Source organism: Pelodiscus sinensis, chromosome 17, assembly GCF_052426305.1.
Source record: "Pelodiscus sinensis isolate ZL-2025 chromosome 17, ASM5242630v1, whole genome shotgun sequence".
NCBI lineage: Eukaryota > Metazoa > Chordata > Testudines > Trionychidae > Pelodiscus > Pelodiscus sinensis.
Genome location: NC_143068.1, coordinates 35,301,622 through 35,320,706, shown reverse-complemented (window position 1 = coordinate 35,320,706; position 19,085 = coordinate 35,301,622). Strand labels below are relative to the sequence as shown.

General features: G+C 57.1%; 1 protein-coding gene across 2 annotated transcripts in view; it reads left to right on the top strand.

The window, feature by feature from the left end:
* The window catches only part of CTNNBL1 (catenin beta like 1), an 89,140-nt gene extending 82,844 nt beyond the window's left edge, over positions 1-6,296 (top strand). Inside the window, exons 12-14 of one of the 2 annotated variants that reach the window (XM_089769772.1) lie at positions 2,943-3,080; positions 3,563-3,635; positions 5,711-6,296. In XM_089769772.1, the coding sequence (XP_089625898.1) occupies positions 2,943-3,080; positions 3,563-3,635; positions 5,711-6,281 (782 nt within the window). In that variant the 3' untranslated portion in view covers positions 6,282-6,296. The remainder of the gene's footprint in view (positions 1-2,942; positions 3,081-3,562; positions 3,636-5,710) is intronic. The other variant, XM_089769773.1, reaches the window with a different exon arrangement.
* The last annotated feature ends 12,789 nt before the right edge of the window (positions 6,297-19,085 follow it).

Here is a 19,085-nt window from a genome sequence, read left to right as displayed (position 1 = left end):
AGACTCCACCCCCGCCAATTTATCCCAGTGTTTCATCACCCTGACAGGTGGGAAGTTTTTCCTCATGTCCAACCTCAACCTCCCTTGCTGCAGTTTAAGCCCCTTGCTGCTTGTCCCGTCCTCAGGCCGAGGGGAACAATTTTTCCTCCCTGCTCCTTGTGACACCCTTTTAGGTACTTGAAAGCCGCTCTCGTGTCCCCCCTGAGCCTTCTCCTTTCCAAGCCCCGTTCCTTCAGCTTCCCTCCCTGCTCGCGTTCTCTAGGCCTTTCATCCTTCTGGTTGCTCTTCCCAGACTCTCAAATGGCAACAGCTCCAGCCGGGGTGGAGTAGAACTGGCGCGGCAGCCCTTGCCGGGTGGGGGAGCATCTGGGCAAGCAGCACGGGGCTGCACGCAGGGGCACAGCGAGTTCGTGGGCAGCTGCCATTTGGGGCGCCCCGGCCCCCTGCATGGCCCCTCCTCCACTCTACCAGGGAACTCCCCTTGGCCGTGGGGGAGAGGCTGGCCTGGAAGCCTGGCTGTGATCCGGGAAGCTCTCCTCCCTGCCGGGCTGAACCGACCTGCCCCTCGTGCTGCGCGGGCCTGTCGCCGCCTAGTGGGGAGCTCTGCCCTGCCGTGGCGTAGTCTGGCTCGGTGGGGTGGCAGCGAGTGACGACTGGGACGCAGCAGAGCGAGCTCTCCGGCAGGCGTGTGCCAGGAAGCCACGCTCCTGCCTGTGACCTGGCTCCGTTGTGGGCGATGGTTGTGTTCACCGGGCCACTGCTGGTCTGCCGGTGGGCACAGTGAGTCCAGCCAGGCACTGACACCGGGGGGAGGGGTCTCTTGGGGCCTGGGCACGACACGGGCTGGGGCAGAGGAGATCCTGGAGGAAGACGCTCAAGGGCAGGGTAAGGACTCAGCCTCTGGTCTGGTCTGTTTTGGGGAGGGGGAGGAGAGGTTAGCCCCCTCCCCCCACCACTACAGGACTCTGGAGGGCCCTGGTACTTGTCACTGATGCTGGCCTGGCAGCACGCCTGCTCTGGTCCCACGAGCGCCTCCGAGAGGGGCCGTGCCCGCTGCACCTGCTGGGGGATGCCGTCCCCGCTCAGGGGTTGCAATGGGGCGAAGGCGTCACTGTCCACCTGGCAACTCGGGTGCTGCCCGGGATTGCAGGGCAGAGGCGGGCTCAGAAAGCCAGGAGCTGGCAGCCGAAAGCAGCTTGTGGCACTTGTGACCTTGTGTGTGTATTTGTCTGCAACGCACAGACACGCGCGCGCACACGCACACACACAGGCCGTTCTTGCAGGTGGAGCGCGCTGGCTGGCGACAGCGCTAATGAGGAAATATTGCTCCGCTGGCGTGTGCCCACCTGCCACCCCACTGCCTAATCAATCACGCGCTGCAGAGCGCCCACAGGGCCTGCCCCACTGCTTCCTGGGAGATGAGGGGTCGCGTGCGAGCGGAGTTCCAGCCGGTCTCTCTGGCAGCCGAGGGAGCCGCCCCAGGGCCCTGCCCAGGAGGGAGCCTCTGGCCGCGCTGGCTGGTGGCTGCCCCTTGCCCTCCACGCCCCACGCTAGGGAAGAGCGAGGACTTGCTTTGGCAGCTTCGCCTGCCTATTGCTGCTGCCTGGGCCTGACGTCCACGGTCTGCGGCAGCCGGGACAGAGCTCTGCTTCCAGGTCCTGGTGCTTAGCCGGGGGCGAGAGGGCGAAGGCCCCGGGTTGCTCTCTGGGTCCCATCGACTGACTAAGGGCGCTGCCTGGCTTTGGAAGGAAGCTCTGTCGCGGGGGGGTGGGGGGGCACTCCAAAAATATGGTAAATGGCTAAGGGCTGCCTTTTTCCAGAATATTAATGGAGGAGGCGCAGGGTCCTGGAGGGAGCTCGGGGAAGGGGGCTGGGATGCAGGGTCCTGGAGGGAGCTCGGGGTAGGGGGTTGGGGCGCGGGGCAGGGGGTTGGGGCGCAGGGCCTGGGAGGGAGCTCGGGGTAGGGGGTTGGGGCGCAGGGCAGGAGGTTGGGGCGCAGGGCCCGGGAGGGAGCTCAGGGAAGGGGGTTGGGGCGCAGGGTCCGGGAGGGAGCTCGGGGTAGGGGTTTGGGGCGCAGGGCAGGAGCGGGAGGGAGCTCGGGGAAGGGGGTTGGGGCGCAGGGCCCGGGAGGGAGCTCGGGGAAGGGGGTTGGGGCGCAGGGCTTGGGAGGGAGCTCGGGGTTGGGGCCCAGGGTCCGGGAGGGAGCTTGGGGTAGGGGGTTGGGGCGCAGGGCCCGGGAGGGAGCTCGGGGAAGGGGGTTGGGGCGCAGGGTCCGGGAGGGAGCTCGGGGTAGGGGGTTGGGGCGCAGGGTCCGGGAGGGAGCTCGGGGTAGGGGGTTGGGGCCCAGGGCCCGGGAGGGAGCTCGGGGAAGGGGGTTGGGGCGCAGGGCCCGGGAGGGAGCTCGGGGAAGGGGGTTGGGGCGCAGGGTCCGGGAGGGAGCTCGGGGAAGGGGGTTGGGGCGCAGGGCCCGGGAGGGAGCTCGGGGAAGGGGGTTGGGGCGCAGGGTCCGGGAGGGAGCTCGGGGTAGGGGGCTGGGGCGCAGGGTCCGGGAGGGAGCTCGGGGTAGGGGGTTGGGGCCCAGGGTCCGGGAGGGAGCTCGGGGTAGGGGGTTGGGGCGCAGGGTCCGGGAGGGAGCTCGGGGCAGGGGGTTGGGGCCCAGGGTCCGGGAGGGAGCTCGGGGTAGGGGGTTGGGGCGCAGGGTCCGGGAGGGGGGATGGTTATGAAGTGGAATTGGGACCATCTTGCTTTAAAGATTCCACCTCCCCGTTTTCTCGCGCCTCAGCCTGGTTTAGGGGCCGTGCCGGCGATTCTTGGCTGGCGGGAACGCCCGGCACAGCAGAGAACCCCTCGAGAGGGAGAGCGCGGAGATGCCGGCTGCTTGGTTCTCTTGTAGCGATACGGGGGAGAGGCCGCCTGCTGACTCCTCCTTGTGCCGCCCTTAGGACATGGTGCGCCAGGGCGAGATCATAGACGACGACACGGAGGACGAGTTCTACCTCCGCCGCCTGGACGCCGGTCTCTTCGTTCTGCAGCTCATCTGCTACATCATGGCAGAGATCTGCAATGCCAGCGTCCCGCAGGTAAGCGCCAGGCCGGCCCGGACCCGCACGGCCCTGAGCCCCCCCCAGCTGCTCCCACTGCCCGGCCAGGAGAGCGGTTGCCCCAGGGCTAGCAGCCGTGGCCGCACCAACGGGCGTGTTCACCACCACGTCCCCTGGACCCGCCAGGGGCGGGACCGGCAGTCCCAGGCGCGACGCCTGCCAGTTCTCCCAAGCGCTCCTGGTGGCACCGCCCAGGTCTCCTGTGCACTGGCTCTAAGCGTCTGTGTCCGCGCATGGCAGGCTGCAGGCCGTGGCAGTTTGTGGCCTGGGCTGGCCACACCCTTGCAGCCCCTTTGGGGAGCCTTTCAGAACTTGCCTGTGTGAGAGCAGCGGGCTGCCCAGGTAGCTGGGTGGCGCAGCCCTCCGAGGAAACGCGGCGTTCCTGGCGAGGCGGGGCCTGGGTCTCCCCGCCGCGGGGCCGGCAGTGATGTCTGTCTGTCTGCCCCTCCTCTCCCGCTCAGATCCGGCAGAGGGTCCATCAGATTCTGAACATGAGAGGCAGCTCCATCAAAATCGTCCGGCACATCATAAAGGGTGAGTCCCCCAGGGAGCGGGACCGGGCCGAGGTAGCGCAGACTTGGCACCGCGCCCCAGAGCCCCTGGCATGCCTTGGCGGCCCAGCGGCGAGCCCTGGGAAGCGGGGAGGAGTCGCTGGCCTGGCGCTTGCTGGGCTCTGCCGTGGCCTGGCGGCGGTGGCTGTAGCGTAGAGGGGAGAGGCGCATCTACGGGAGGTGCCGGGCCCCGGTGATGGAGGCGGCTCCGGAGCACTTCCTGCAGGCGTGGCCCTTACGCCTGAGAGCTGAGCTGAGCACGAGCGTGCTACGCACTCCGGAAGTGCAGGGGAGTCTCCTCTCCTGGCCCCACGGCCCGGCCTCCTGCTCCCAGCGGTATGAGCCTGGCTCTGGGGCAGACTGCACGGGGTCCCACGGCTGGGGAGAGGGAGCTGGTGCCATTTGCCTCCTAGTGCCAGTATCGGGTTTGCAGTTCGTACTGCTCGGGTCACGTGACAGCCGAGCCCTGGGGGCTCTAGCGCCCCGGCTCCGGCCCAGCCCGTCTCGCCAGCGTCACTGGGAGGCTGAATCGAGCCGCAGGGCAGGCTGCAGAGCTGATCACCCACCGGACCCTCCCCCCCCCGACTTGTCCCGCCAGCTGGCTGCTCTGGTAAGGGCTGGCTGGCTGGCTCCGCTGTTCATCCCCACCCGGCTCAGGCTGCAGGTCCTTGCGCACCATGGCAGGGTGGACTGGCCCCGAGAGCTGCCTTGGTACTGGGGGGCGGGATTGAGCTGTGGAGAGCACTGCTCAGGGCTCTCCTGGCTGAGTGCAGCTTCCTGGCTGCCGGCCTGGCCCTGCCACTGACCCTGGCCCTGTCTACAGAGAGCTGCTGGTTCAGCTGTTCAGGGGGAGACAGAGCTGGGCACTGGGGAAGCTGGAGGATCTTAGGGGCTCCAGCGTCCAGCCCAGCCTCTGCAGGGCTGGCCACGGGGCAGAGTCCAGTCTGAGGCACTTTGCACCGGTGCAGCAGCCACGCGCACAGCGCTGGGGAAACAGCCGTTCAAACCCCCCTCCCACCCGATCGCCACGTGAAAACCGGGAGAGGCTCCGATCTGGTTTTGTCTGCTTGTTCCACGTAGCGTCCGTGGGCCAGGAGCCCTTTCCCAGCAGGCCGTGCAGTGCTCACCAAACACTTCGGAGGGGCCAGTGCTGGGGCTGGGAACGTTGGAGATCTCACAGGCGGGGGGGAGCTGTCAGCGACCCTGGAGCAATTACGCTTGAGCCAGCTGCTGGGCGCTTTTCCCTTGAGCAAGCCCTGAAGAGCCAGCGGAGCTGTGCTCCGGCTCGGCTGTGCCTCCTGCTCTGCGGCAGAGGCCAGGAAGGGGCCTGAAGGGAGAGGACTGGAGGAGGCTGGGGCCCCTCTGCGACTCGGCAGGGCAGGACACTGGGGGACAGAGCCGGCTGCCTGCCCCCAGGGCTGCTCTCAGCTTGGTGCGGGAGGGACCTGGGCCCGCCAGTGCTCCCCGCGCCTGGACTCCGGCCCACGGCTCAAGGGCTGGTGGCACCAGCGTCTCGGTGCAGAGACTGGCAGCTTCCGTGTGGAAGGGCTTCCCCGAGGCCTCGGCAGAGAGCTTCCTGCTCTGGTGTGCATGAGCCGGCTCAGGGCTCTTGCAGTGAGGCTTGGCACAGCTGTCTGCCATGGCTTGGCCCTCCGGGCCCTGAACACGAGCTGCTCTATTGTTGGAAAACCCCTTCCTAGGCGGCAGCCGCCCGTTCCCTGCGATGCTCCTTTGGTTCTTGGTTTGCAAAGGTGCAGGGTGAGCCGCTCCCGGCACTGACCCCGCTCTGGTGACTGCGGCTTGGGCCCCCGTCCTGCATGGTCTCCTCTCCGGAGGGGCAGGCTGGGGGGTTCTCTGGCTCCTTGCTGGTGGCTGGGGACGAGCCTCTTCCGGCGCCCCCGCCCGTGGGAAGCGATTATCGGCCGCGCTTGTGCCCAGGCAGATGAGCCGGCGCTGTGCCTGGTGACTCAGCCCGGCGCGGGTGCGAACGCCCCAGGGCAGGCCGCGCATGGGGAGTGCCGGCGGTGGCGGCTCAGGGCTGTCCTTGTCCTTCGACAGAGTACGCCGAGAACATCGGGGACGGGAAGAACCAGGAGTTCCGCGAGAGCGAGCAGAAGCGGATTCTGGAGCTGCTGGACAACTTCTGAGGCAGCGGGTGGGCGCGAGGGCACCGCGCCGTTGGCCCCGCGAGAGTGACTCCTTGGGGGAGCAGTTCCACTGGTTCGGAGCCATTAAAGTCGATGTTTTTATTTCTCGTTGGGCGTTTCCTTGCGGGGTGTGCGCAGGCCGGGCACTAGTGCAGCTTCGCCCCACGGCAGAGCCCTGCAGGAGAGGAGCCGAGCAGAGGGGAGCCTGGCTAGCTCGGGGGGTAGCGAGACACCCCCCATGGGCACCGTTGCTCAGGGATATTGCACGTGGGCTGGTCTCAGGTAAGTCCCCTGGACACAAGTGTGCCTGTGCCCCGTGCTGCCGGCCCCTCTCCAGGGCAGGTGTACGGTGCCCTGCCTGGGCTGCCCAGGGGTTAGGCCCGGGGAATGGAGGGGAAAGTGTTTCCACAGCTCCCCTGCCAGTTCCAGCCTCTTCAGCCCCTGCTCTGCACAGACGGCTCAGCTTCGGGCTCCACCTGTGAATTGGGTGCTGGTGGAAAGGCAGGCCCTAGGTGCGCTGGGCTGGGAGTCACGGGAGGAGCAGGTGGGTTGCCGGGTTGCCGAGAAGCTGGCCACAGCCCCTTTCTCGCTTGCCCCCGTCGCTAGCTGTGCAATTCCAGATCTCAGCCTGCCAAAGCCAGGCCTTCTCTGAGCAGTGGCTCCCAGCTGGGACAGGAGGCTGCTGAGCCGAGCGCAATCCCTGCAGGCAGCATGGAAACTTTTCAAAGCCTCCATAACGGAGGCTCAGCTGAAACGTAAACCCCAAATGAAAACCCCCAGACAGAGATCCAAACCCTGCCATGGCGGCTCCGCACCGCGTCGGAGAGGCCCGGGCCTTGTTTAAGCGTGGGCGTTAGAAAGGAGCAGACACCCTGGCAGGCGCAGTGTAAAGCCAAACGAATTCCTTGCAGCGCTGTTCCCTGCTGAGGTGGGAGGGAGATTCCCAAACCTGAGCCGCTCAGCGTGGGTGCCAAACCCGAGTGTCGTGAGAGGAGCGTTACGTTAAACCGTGGTCAGGCACCAGGCCCAGGTGGCATTCGCCCAAGAGTTCTGAGGGAACTCGGGTGGGACATTGCAGAATTCCCAACTGTGGTGTGTAACCTGTCCTTTGCATCAGCCTCTGCACCGCATGGCTGGAAGAGGGCGAATGTGATGCCAGTTTTTTAAAAGGGCTGCAGAGGGGATCTCGACAGTGACAGGCTGGTGAGTTGGACTTCGGTGCGGGACACACTGGTTGAAACCAAGGACAGTGTCGTCTGACACGTGGATGAACATCACTTGCTGGGGAAGCGTCAGTACGGTTCTGTAAAGGGAAATCGTGCCCAGTCGACTAGCATTCTTTGAGTGGGTCAACAAGCATGTGGACAGGTGGACAGAGGGTGCTTAGATTTCCAGAAAGCCTTTGACAAGGTCCCTCGCCAAAGGCTCTTAAGCAAGGTAAGCTGCCCTAGGGTTAGAGAGAAGGTCTTTTCATGGCTTGGAAACTGGTTCACAGACAGGAAACAGAGTGAAAGGAAGCAGAATGGAGAGAGGTATTCGTGTGTACGCAGGGCACCAATGCTGTTCAACACAGTCCTGGATGATCTGGAGAAAGGGGTAAACAGAGAGGTGGCAAGGCAGAGTGCAAAGAGCCACGAACAGCGTGCTCAGAACTGGCCAATAAAATGGTAGATGAACTTAAAAAACAACCAATGGTCTGGTAGCACTTTAAAGACTAACAAAACATGCAGATGGGATCAGAGCTTTCCTGGGCACAGCCCACTCGTGGCAAATGAAATTCAGTGTTGATCAATGCAAAGTAATGGCCATCGGGAAAGATCCCAACTAGACATACAAAATGATGGGTCTAAATTAGCTGTTGCCATCGAGAGAGAGCGAGATCCTGGAGTCATTGTGGATAGTTCTCTGAAAACATCACTCCGTGTGCAGTGGCCGTCAGAAAATAGAACAAAGTTGGGAATCCTTAAGAAAGGGATAGCGAATAAGACAGAGAAGATCTTACTGCCTCTCTAAATCCATGCTATGCCCGCATCTTGAATACTGCACAGAGATTCGGTCACCTGACCTCAAAAGCCATCTTGGAATTGGAAAAGAGAAAAGGTTCAGAAAAGGTCAACGGACATGGGGCAGGGTATGGAACAGCTTCCATATGAGGAGAGATTAATAAAACTGGGACTTTTAAGCTGGGAAAAGACGACTAAGGGGAAATTGAGGTCTAGAAAGATCATGACTGGTGTGAAGAAGATGGATAAAGAAGTGCTGTTTACTCATAAGAACTAGGGGTCACCAAATGAAATGAAATGAATAGGTAGCAGGTTTCAAACAAACGAAGGGAAGTTTTTCTTTACACAATGCAGAGTTTACATGTGGAACTCCTTGCCCGAGGATGTTGTGAAGACCAGGACGTTAACAGGGTTCAGAAAAGAACTAGATAGACGTATGGAAGTTAGGTCCATTAATGGCTATTAGCCAGCATGGACAGGGATGGGTGTCCCTAGCCTATCTGCCAGAAGCTGGGAATGGGTGACGGGAGGGATCACTTGATTCCCTGTTCTCTTTACTCCCTCTGGTGCACCTGGCACTGGCTGCTATTGGCAGACCGGATACTGGCCTGGATGGACCTTTGGCCTGGCCCTGTCTGGCTGTTCTTTTGGGAATATTCCTGCTTCCTTTTCTGTGCTGCTAGAGATAATGACGGTCATCACAAAACAGCAGCGCTCCTGCAAGCTGGGCCATGCCTAATTTAGAGAGATTTGCATGCTGGCAGCATTCATTTCCATCTCAGACAAAATGTACTGTCGGGGACGCTTAAAGGCTCCCTCCAGTCGTGGCTTCAGGAGGCGCTGCTGCCCAGCTGGGCCTGAAAGCCGTTCTGCAGCAGATCAGCATGGGAGTCAGGGTGGCAGCAGCCGCACAAAGCTGTGTTTGTGATTGTTTGTGGTGCAGATATGATCCCTTTTGCCTGTTTCCCGCCCTCCCTCCTCCACCCGCTTGTAAAAGAGGATCTGTCCCGTGATCCTTCCAGGGCCGGCGCCAGCTCTTGGTGCCGCCATCCCCTGGAATTCGTCCCTTTCCGCTGCGGAGCCAGTGAGGACCTGGCCTTTGGGCTCGCCTGCAGGAAGGTGGCCTGTTGGCAGCCATTTGGCTCCTTCCCAAAGCTGCACTTTTCACCAGAGAAACACACGGGTAGGGGCTGGGCAAGAGGAGGTGAGCTGGAGCCGGGGGAGGCGGGCAGAGAGCAACGAGGAGTCCGGACCCTGAGAGCCGCGTGCTTAAAAAAGGGAGCAAGGGGGGCCTGGCTTTGAATGTGGGGAGCAGCGAAGAGTAATGCGGCGCATTGACGACAGGCCAGCTGGTAGAGTCTGGATCTACAATTGTGCATGAAATTTGCACTCGGCTATTGCAGCTGCATTCGCACAAGGGACCCACGTGCGCAGATCAGCAGGACGGGCTGTTTCCGTGCATGGGGGCCCACGTTGTGCCTTTCGTCCAGCCAGCGAGGGTGCAAGCAAGGGGCACGTTCTGCGCTCAGCCGCACCGCTCGCCTCTGCTGCCTTGGGGCAAGGTTCGCCCCCGCTCTGCGGCCGGGCTGGGGCTGCTCTCCCGTCTCGCTGCTGGAGCGGGCTGAGCTGACAGGCGTCTCCGATTGGCGTCCCTTGGTGGAGCTGGGCGCCCCGGCAGGGCCCGTTTTATCCAACAGCCTCTCTGCGGAACGGGCTTTTGGCTCGCCTGGCGATTTGCCAGCTCCCTCCCCGGCTGCGGAGAGCGCCGTGGCCGATTCCTGCAGCCAGCTGTTTGCTCAGGCTGGTCACATGGGGCAATTTCTCTTCCCTGCCTTGACTCTTGTCCCTCCAGACCCCCCTCGGTGCCCCCCTCGGTGCCTGTGCTCTGGGCCTCCCCCAGGCGCCCGTGCCTGCAGATGCCCTCCCTGGCTGCATGGGGGGCGGGGGGTGAGCAGAGCGAATGTTAGCAGGGGACTGGCAGGTCAGTGCTCGGGCTTTGCCTTGGCTGCCTCCTAGGGCCTGCCCGGCTTTCGGCCAGTGACCCATGTGCCCTCCTGCTTGGAAGTGGGGGCCAGCTGCTGGTTCTGGGCTGTACCCATGTCAGAACCAGCCTCTTGAGAACCACGGGGTGGGGGGGGGGGGGAGAAGGTGCAGAGGCAGCAAGATGGCTGAGCCTGGCCCCCTCTGCCTCCCAGGTGGGGTGGGAGCTTGGGGCATGAGGCCTGCAGTGCACTGCCTGTCCCATGCTGCTGCAACGGCCTCCTGAGGCTGCTCCGGCTTATGCCGGAGTCAAGCCAGCGCTGGGGCCGGGGCAGTGGAACGCTGCCCTCCTCCCTCTGCTCAGCCCCTGTGCTGGTGTAACCCACTGCCCCACGCGCGGCCCGTGGCCCACATGCAGCCAGAGAGAAGAACAAGGGAGCTCTGCAGCCGAGGCTGCGCGCCAGCCGGCTTCTAGCTCAGGCTGGAGAGGCTCCTCCACTGAGGTCCCAGGTTGAGATCTGCCTGGGGGCGGCTACACGAGCTCGGCCAGCAAACCGGGGCCCTTATCATGCCGCTGACACGAGCCGAAACCCCCTCAAGCGGCAATACCCGCCTTCTGCTTGTCTGCTGGGCTGTTAGCCGAGGCAGCGAGCTGCCACCGAGCACCCTTATCTGACCCGTAAGCCAGCCCGGGGGCTCGTGCTCGGGGCAATGCGGCAGCAGCCGAGACAGTGGAAGCACAAAGAGGCCGCGCTGGGCCGCCAGAGGGGAGTGAATCCAGCAGCTCCCTCGCTCCGTTCCCCAGGTGAGAGAGGCGCATGGGGATTAGCCGAGACAATGGCAGCGCGTCTGCGCACAGAGCAGGCGGCCTGTCTCCCCGCTGATGGATGAGAAGAGGGCTCCAGATGGCACTGAGGTATTAGCACAGAGCTTGTTATCTGGCTCCCGGCGTTCTTAAACCACCGGCGTGACTCTACTGCGACAAGCAAAGGGGAAGACCCCCAGGGCTTGGAGTGCTGGCTTCCCAGGGTAGAGTGAGCTGGGGGTGCACAAAGCGCCAAGCAAAGCCAGACCAACGTCCCACCAGGCGAGCTGCCCTGGAAGACCCAGGCTGTTCTCAGAGGAAAGAGCCCAGCGCGTCCAGGCCGCCCAGCTGGGAAACACGAGACCCCAAAGGAAGGCGGGTGAGAGACTCTTCCTCAAGCTCTCCCAACTCGGCGGCTGGCTCCACCAAAAGCCACGACACACGGCCCCTGCCCCGGGGGAGAGGCAAGATCAGAGCTGTCCTTAGCGCAGCGCCGCAGCTAGGGCCTGCAGCCCCGGGGGAGGGGGGAGCAGGACGTAGGGTGCTAAGCCCAGATCTCTGCCTCTCACGGGGCATGCGGAGGGGGCAGGTGCTGGCAGAGAGTGGAGTTACGAAGCCATAGGATGGATAATCCCCACTGGGCTCTGATCTGGCCCCTCGGAGCGCCACCAGCTCGCTGCACAGTCGGCCCTGGGCAGTCGCCCCCGAGGCTGCTCCGACTTGCACCGGAGCCAAATCAGCTCCAGGAGAGGGTGGGGCCCTTACTGGATGAGGGAGGTACCCTAGTGACAGATGATGTGGAACAGCTGAAGTACTCGATGCTTTCTTTGTCTCTGTCTTCACGGACAAGGTCAGCTCCCAGACTAATGCACCAGGCAACGCAGTATGGGAAGGAGGTGGACAGCCCTCGGTGGGGAAAGAACAGGCTAGGAACTATTTAGAAAAGCTAAACATAAACAAATCCCTAGGCCCCGATTGAATGCATCCGAGGGCACTGAGGGAGCTGGCAAATGTCATTGTGGAGCCTTTGGCCATTAGCTTTGAAAACTCGTGGAGATCGGGAGAGATCCCGGATGATTGGAAAAAGGCAAATGTAGGGCCCCTCTTTAAACAAGGACAATCCCGGGAACTACAGACCAGTCAGCCTTACCTCAGTCCCCGGAAAAATTATGGAGGGATCCTTAAGGAATCCATTTTGAGGCACTAGGACGAGAGGAAAGTGATCAGGACTAGTCAGCATGGATTCACCAAGGGCAAGTCATGCCTGACCAACCCGATTAGCGTCTATGATGAGGTAACTGGCTCTGTGGATGTGGGGAAGGATATACCTTGGGATATGTGGATGGGATATACCTTGTTTTTAGCAAAGCTTTTGATAGTCTCCCATAGGATTCTTGCCAGCAAGTTAAAGGAGTATGGATTGGAGCAACGGACCGTAAGATGAATAGAAAGCTGGCTAGACTGTCGGGCCCAACCGGTACTGATCAACAGCTCGATGCCTGGCTGGCTGGTGGTTTCTAGTGGAGAGCCTCAAGGATCGGTTCTAGGGCCGGTTTTGTTCAACATCTTTATGAATGACCTGGCTGAGGGGATGGATTGCACCCTCAGCAAGTTCGCAGATGACACAGTTTGGGGAGAGGTAGATATGCTGGAGGGGGCCCCCACTACAGAAAGGATCTGGACACATTGGAGAGGGTCCAGTAAAGGGCAACCAAAATGATTCAGGGGCTGGAGCACATGACCTACGAGGAGAGGCTGAGGGATTTGGACTTGTTTAGTCTGCAGAAGAGAAGGGGGTGGGGATTTGAGAGCAGCCTTCAGCTACCTGCAGGGGGGTCCAAAGAGGCTGGAGAGAGGCTGTTCTCAGTGGTGACAGATGACAGAACAAGGAGCAATAAGAACAGCCAGACTGGGTCAGACCAACGGGCCATCTAGCCCAGTGTCCTGTCTGCTGACAGCGGCCAATGCCACATGCCCCAGGAGAAGGGATCACAACAGGGAATCCTCACATGATCCTTCCCCTGTTACCCACTTCCAGAAAACAGAGGCTAGGGACACCATTCCTACCCACCCTGGCTCATAGCCATTGATGGACCTAACCTCCATTAATCTATCTAGTTCTTTTGAACCTTGTTGAAGTTCTAGCCTTCACCACATCCTCTGGCGAGGAGTTCCACAGGTTGACTGTGTTGTATGAAGAAAAACTTCCTTTGTTCATTTTAAACCTGCTACCTATTAATTTCATTTGGTAACCCCTAGTTCTTTTATTGTGGGAATAAGTCAATAACTTTTCCTTATTCGCTCTTTCCACACCAGTCATGATTTTATAGACTTCTATCATATCCCCCCTTAGTCTCCTCTTTTGTAAACTGAAAAGTCCCAGTCTTTTTAATCTCTCTTCATGAGAGACCCGTTCCAAACCCCTCATCGTTTTTGTTGCCCTTTTCTGAACCTTTTCTAATGCCAATATATTGTCTTTGAGATGAGGCAACCACATCTGGATGCAGTATTCGAGATGTGGGCGTCCCATGGTTTTATACAGAGGCAATAAGATATTTTCTGTCTTACTCACTATCCCTTTTTTAATGCTGGCTAACGTTCTATTTGCTTTTTTGACTGCCACTGAGCACTGAGGCTATGTCTATACTACTCGTTTTGCCAGAAGAGAAAATGTAAATTAAGCGTGGATTAGCATTTGCTCACGCTTCATTTGCATAATCTCTTCCGATTCATTTTTACGCAAGAGGTTTTTGCACAAAAACATGCAGTGCGGACGTGTCTGTTTTGCGCAAGATCCTTATGCCTCTTGGGGGGGCAGGGTGGTTGCACACAACGGACAAGTCCACACAGCATATCTTTGTGAAAAAACAGATCGGAAAAGATGATGCAAATGAAGCACGGGAAAATGCTAATCTGTGCTTCATTTGCCTTGCCTCTTCCAGCAAAACACACAGTGTAGACGTAGTTCTCTGAAAACATCCACTAAGGCTATCCACAGTGACTCCAAGATCTCTCTCTGAGTAGTTGTAGCTGAATTATAATATGGCGATATACAGATCTCACAGAAGGGCCCTCGAGAGATCGAGTGCAGCCCCTTGCCATCATAGCAGGACCAAGCACCGTCCCTGACAGATTTTTCCCAGATCCCTAAATGGCCCCCTCAAGGGCTGAACTCACAATCTTCGGTTTTAGCAGGCTAATGCTCAAACCACGGAGGGTATGTCTACACTACCCCCCTAGTTCGAACTAGCGGGGTAATGTATGCATACCGAACTTGCTAATGAAGCCCGGGATTTGAATTTCCCGGGCTTCATTAGCATAAAGCCGGCTCCGCCATTTTTAAAAGCCGGCTAGTGCGAACGCTGTGCCGCGCGGCTACACGCGGCACGGGCTAGATATTCCGAACTATCTGTACGCCTCGTGGAACGAGGTGTACAGATAGATCGGAATGGCTACGTAGTTCGAACTATCTGGCCTGTGCCGCGCGGCACGGGGTTCGCACTAGCCGGCTTTTAAAAATGGCGGAGCCGGCTTTATGCTAATGAAGCCCGGGACATTCAAATCCTGGGCTTCATTAGCAAGTTTGGTATGCATACATTACCCCGCTAGTTCGAACTAGCGGGGTAGTGTAGACATACCCTGAGCTATCCCTCCTCAGTTAGTCCCTATCACATAGTAGATACAGTTAGGATTTTTTCCAAGGTGCATTACTTTACATTTACCAACATTACATTTCATTTGCCATTTTGATGCCCAATCACTTAGTTCAGTGAGATGTTAAGTTCTTCACAGTCTGCTTTGGTCTTAACTACCTGGAGCAGTTGAGTGTTGTCTGCAAACTTTGCCAGCTCCCTGTTTACCCCTTTCTCTAGATCATTTATAAATAAGTTGAATAGGATTGATCCCAGGACAGACCCTTGGGGGACACCACTAGTTACCTCTCTCCACTCAGAAAACTGACCATTTATTCCTACCCTTTGTTTCCTGTCTTTTATCCAGTTCTCAGTCCATGAAAGGACCTTCCCTCTTCTCCCATGATAACTTACTTTGCTTAAGAGCCTTTGGTAAGGGACCTTGTCAATGGCTTTCTGGAAATCTAAGCACACTATGTCCACTGGATCCCCCTTGCCCACATGTTTGTTGACCCCCTCAAAGAACTCTAGCAGATTAGTATGGCATAATTTCCCTTTACAGAAACCCATGTTGACTTTCCCCCAACAAGTTATGTTCATCCATGTTTCTGACCACTTTATTCTTCACTATAGTTTCAACTAATTTGCCCGGTGCAGACGTTAGACTTACTGGTCTGTAATTGCCAGAATCACCTCTAGAGCCCTTTTTAAATATTGGTGTCACATTAGCTATGTTCTAGTCATTAGGTACAGAAGCTGATTTAAAGGATCGGTTACAAACCACAGTTAATAGTTCTGCAATTTCTCATGTCAGTTTTTTTCGGAACTCTTGGGTGAATGCCATCTGGGCCCGGTGACTTGTTACTGTTAAGTTTATCAATTTGTTCCAAAACCTCCTCTAATGACACTTCAATCTGGGACAATTCCTCAGATTTGTCACCTAAAAATAATGGTTCAGGTTTGGGAATCTCCCTGATATCCTCAGCTGTGAAGACTGAAGCAAAGAATTCATTTAGCTTCTCCTCTATGACTTTATCATCTTTGAGTGCTCCTTTAGCACCTCGATCGTCCTAGGGCCCCACTGGTTGTTTACCAGGCTTCCTGCTTCTGATGCACGTAAAAAACATTTTGCTATTACTTTTTGAGTGTTTGGCTAGCTGTTCTTCAAACTCCTTTTTGGCTTTTCTTCTTATATTTTTACACATAATTTTGACAGAGTTTACGCTCCTTTCTATTTTCTTCTCTAGGATTTGACTTCCACTTTTTAACAGATGTCTTTTTATCTGTCACTGCTTCTTTTACCTGGTTTTTAAGCCATAGTGTCACTTTTTTGGTTCTCTTCCTCTGTTTTTTAATTTGGGGTATACATTTAAGTTGGGCCTCTATTATGGTGTCTTTGAAAAGCTTCCATGCAGCTTGCGGAGATTTTACTTTTGTCACTACACCTTTTAATTTCTGTTTAATCTCATTGTTGTGTAGTTCCCCTTTCTGAAATTAAATGTCCCAGTATTGGGCTGCTGAGGGGTTTTTCCTATCACAGGGATGTTAAATGTTGTTACATTATGGTCTCTATTTCCAAGAGGTCCAGTTATATTTACCTCTTGAACCAGATCCTGTGCTCCACTTAGGACTAAATCAAGAACAGCCTCTCCCCTCGTGGGTTCCAGAATCAGCTGCTCCAAGAAGCAGTCATTGAAGGTATCAAGAAATATTCATCTTTGCATCCCGTCCTGAGGTGACATCTACCTAGTCAATATGGGGATAGTTGAAATCCCCCACTTTTATCAAGTTTTTTTTATTTTGATAGCCTCTTTAATCTTCCTTAGCATTTCATCGTCACTATCATGTCCTGGTCAGGTGGTCGGTAATAGATCCCTACTGCTATATTCTGATTATTGGAGCATGGAATTGCTATCCAGAGAGATTCTATGGAACATTTTGGCTCATTTAGATTTTTACTTCATTTGATTCTACATTTTCTTTCACGTATAGTGCCACTCTCCCACCTGCATGACCTGTTCTGTCCTTCCGATATATTTTGTACCCCGGTATGACTGTGTCCCATTGATTGTCCTCATTCCACCAAGTTTCTATGATGCTTATTATATCAATATCCTCCTTTAAAACTAGGCACTCTAGTTCACCCATTGTACTATTTAGACTTAGCATTTGCATATAAGCACTTTAATAATTTGTCATTATTTATCTGTCTTCCATTTCCTGATGTCAGACTCTTTCATTTGATTGTGTCTCATTGGATCTGAGCCATACTTCCATCCTCTCCTCCTGACTACAACGTAGAGAATCTCTATTAATAGACCCTCCCCTAAGCGATGTCTCTGTCCAATCCATGTGCTCCTCCGCACTCATCGGCTTTCTCCTAGCCCTTAACATTAAAAAGGCCGTAGAGCAGTTTTTAAACTAAGTGCTGGCAGTCTGGTTCCATTTTGGTTTAGGTGGAGCCCGTCCTTCCTGTATAGGCTCTCCCAATCTCAAAAGTTTCCCCAGTTCCTTATAAATCTAAACCCTTCCTCCCTGCACCATCGTCTCATCCATGCATTGAGACTGAAGCCCTACCTGCCTACCTGGCCCTGTGCGTGGAACTGGAAGCGTTTCAGAGAATGCTGCCATAGAGGTCCTGGATTTCAATCTCTTTCCTTGCAGCCTAAATTTGGCCTCCAGAACCTGTCTCCTACCCTTCCCTATGTCATTGGTCCCTACATGTACCATGACCACCGGCTCCTCCCCAGCACTGCACATAAGGTAAAGGTATAACAAGTGGTGTTCCACAGGGGTCTGTTTTGGGACTGGTTCTGTTCAATGTCTTCATCAATGCTTTAGATATTGGCATAGAGAGGGTGTTTAAGTTTGCAGATGATACCAAGCTGGGAGTGGTTGCGACTGCGCTGGAGGACAGGGTCATAATTCAAAATGATCTAGACGAATTGGAGAAATGGTCAGAGGTAAACAGGATGAAGTTTAATAAAGACCAATGTAGAGTGCTACTCTTAGGAAGGAACAATCAGTTTCACACAACAGAATGGGAAGCGACTGTCTGGGAAGAAGTACAGCAGAAAGGGATCTAGGGTTATAGTGAACCATAAGCTAAATATGAGTCAGCAGGGTGATGCTGTTGCCAAAAAAGCAAACATGATTCTGGGAGGCATTAACAGGAGTGTTGTGAGCAAGACACGAGAAGTCATTCTTCCGCTCTACTCTGCACTGGTTAGGCCTCAGCTGGAGTCTTGTGTCCAGTTCTGGGCACCGCATTTCAAGAAGGATGTGAAGAAATTGGAGAGGGTCCAGAGAAGAGCAACACGAATGATGAAAGGTCTAGAGAACATGAGCTATGAAGGAAGGCTGAAAGAATTGGGCTTGTTTAGTTTAGAAAAGCTTCATCACCCTACCTCTCTGCTTCCCTCCGCTCCTCCAGGTCAGACACCCTGGCCTCCAAAGCCGGTGTGCGTCTCTGAGGGCCAGGGCTCCTTGCACCAAATGCGCACACACCCCTCCTGCCCACAGGGCAGGTATCTCATGCTACGTGGGATAACCCCCCGCTCTGCTGCTGCCTGCATTCTCCCCTACAGCTACCTAGGGTATTGAGTGGGTCCCTGACTATTTAAATCAGGAAGTTTTGATTTTATTTTAGTTTTCAAGAATGGCACATGTCCCTCGCCCCGTCCAGCTCCCCCTCCAGCCCCATTAGCTGTCCCTGGGCGCTTAGTCATGGCCTTTATAAAGCCCTGGCTGTCCTGCTGCCCCTACCCCTGTTTAAGGCTTGACCAATGAACAGAGGGCCCTAGGTTTCACCTCCTCTTTAAGAAGCTCACAGCTTCCAGCCCACAGCACAGGGCCCTTCACACAAACCGCTCAGCACCTGAATCTCCACACAGATGAGCACAAGTTCAGCACACGCTGTCTTGGGCAACTAGCACGTAAACCCCAAACACCCCCACGCTACAGCCAGCCACTTGCCTCAAGGGTCCTGTATTCTATTCGCCTTCACCTGGAGAGCTCTTGAAACTCCCTGGTAGCAGCCCCTGGTCGCAGTGCTCTGAAGTTGCAGGGGGGGAGGTCTATGGTGGAGATTAGGCAAAACGATTTCCCTAGGCTGGCGGGGAAGCGCTGGGCTGGGTTCCCTAGGGAGAGGGTGGAATCTCCATCCCTGGAGATGTTTAAGTCCCAGCCCAGAGCCGTGGGGCAAGAGGCTTTGGGGCTCTGGGTTACAAGTCGGGGGTGCAGTCTTTTGCCTGCACATGGGAATGCCCTGACCCCAGGGCCACCAGGACCAGAGGTGGTAGCGGGGAAATGGATCTGCATTGTCCTCTCCTTCTGTGGCCCCTCCCCTCCTGTCCCATTAGGCAGCCAGCGCCAGATCCTCATCCATGTGCCGGGGGAGGGTTGGAAATCCCTGGGCCGCTCTGAGCCTCCTGCTGTGCAGACCAAGGGCATTCTGGCTGGGGGCCCGGGAATGGCAGGCTGCAGGGCCGTGGCCTGGCTGTGGAAGGTGCTGGCACGTGGCCTCTCGCCACACTCCTGTGGTGCAGGTAGGAATCACTCCTGTTTGCACATCGGGAAACTGAGGCAGGGAGAGCTGGGGACTCGGCCAAGGTCAGAGCTGTGCTTGGACCAGAACCTGGCCTGAGCATTCCCTGCTGGGGGATGGAGGATGCGGATCCAGCTAGGCCAGACCTGCGTTGGCTTCAGCCGTGCCCTTGGGGGTGCACCCGCCCTTCGTGCCCCACAGTGGGCAGCCAGCCTGGGCTGGCAGTGAAATCCCCAGGTCATGGGGGTCGTCTGCTCCGGCCCTGGGCTCCTTGCAGTCGTGCGCTCTGCGTGGGGGATGCTGAGCTGGGGCAGGGGCCT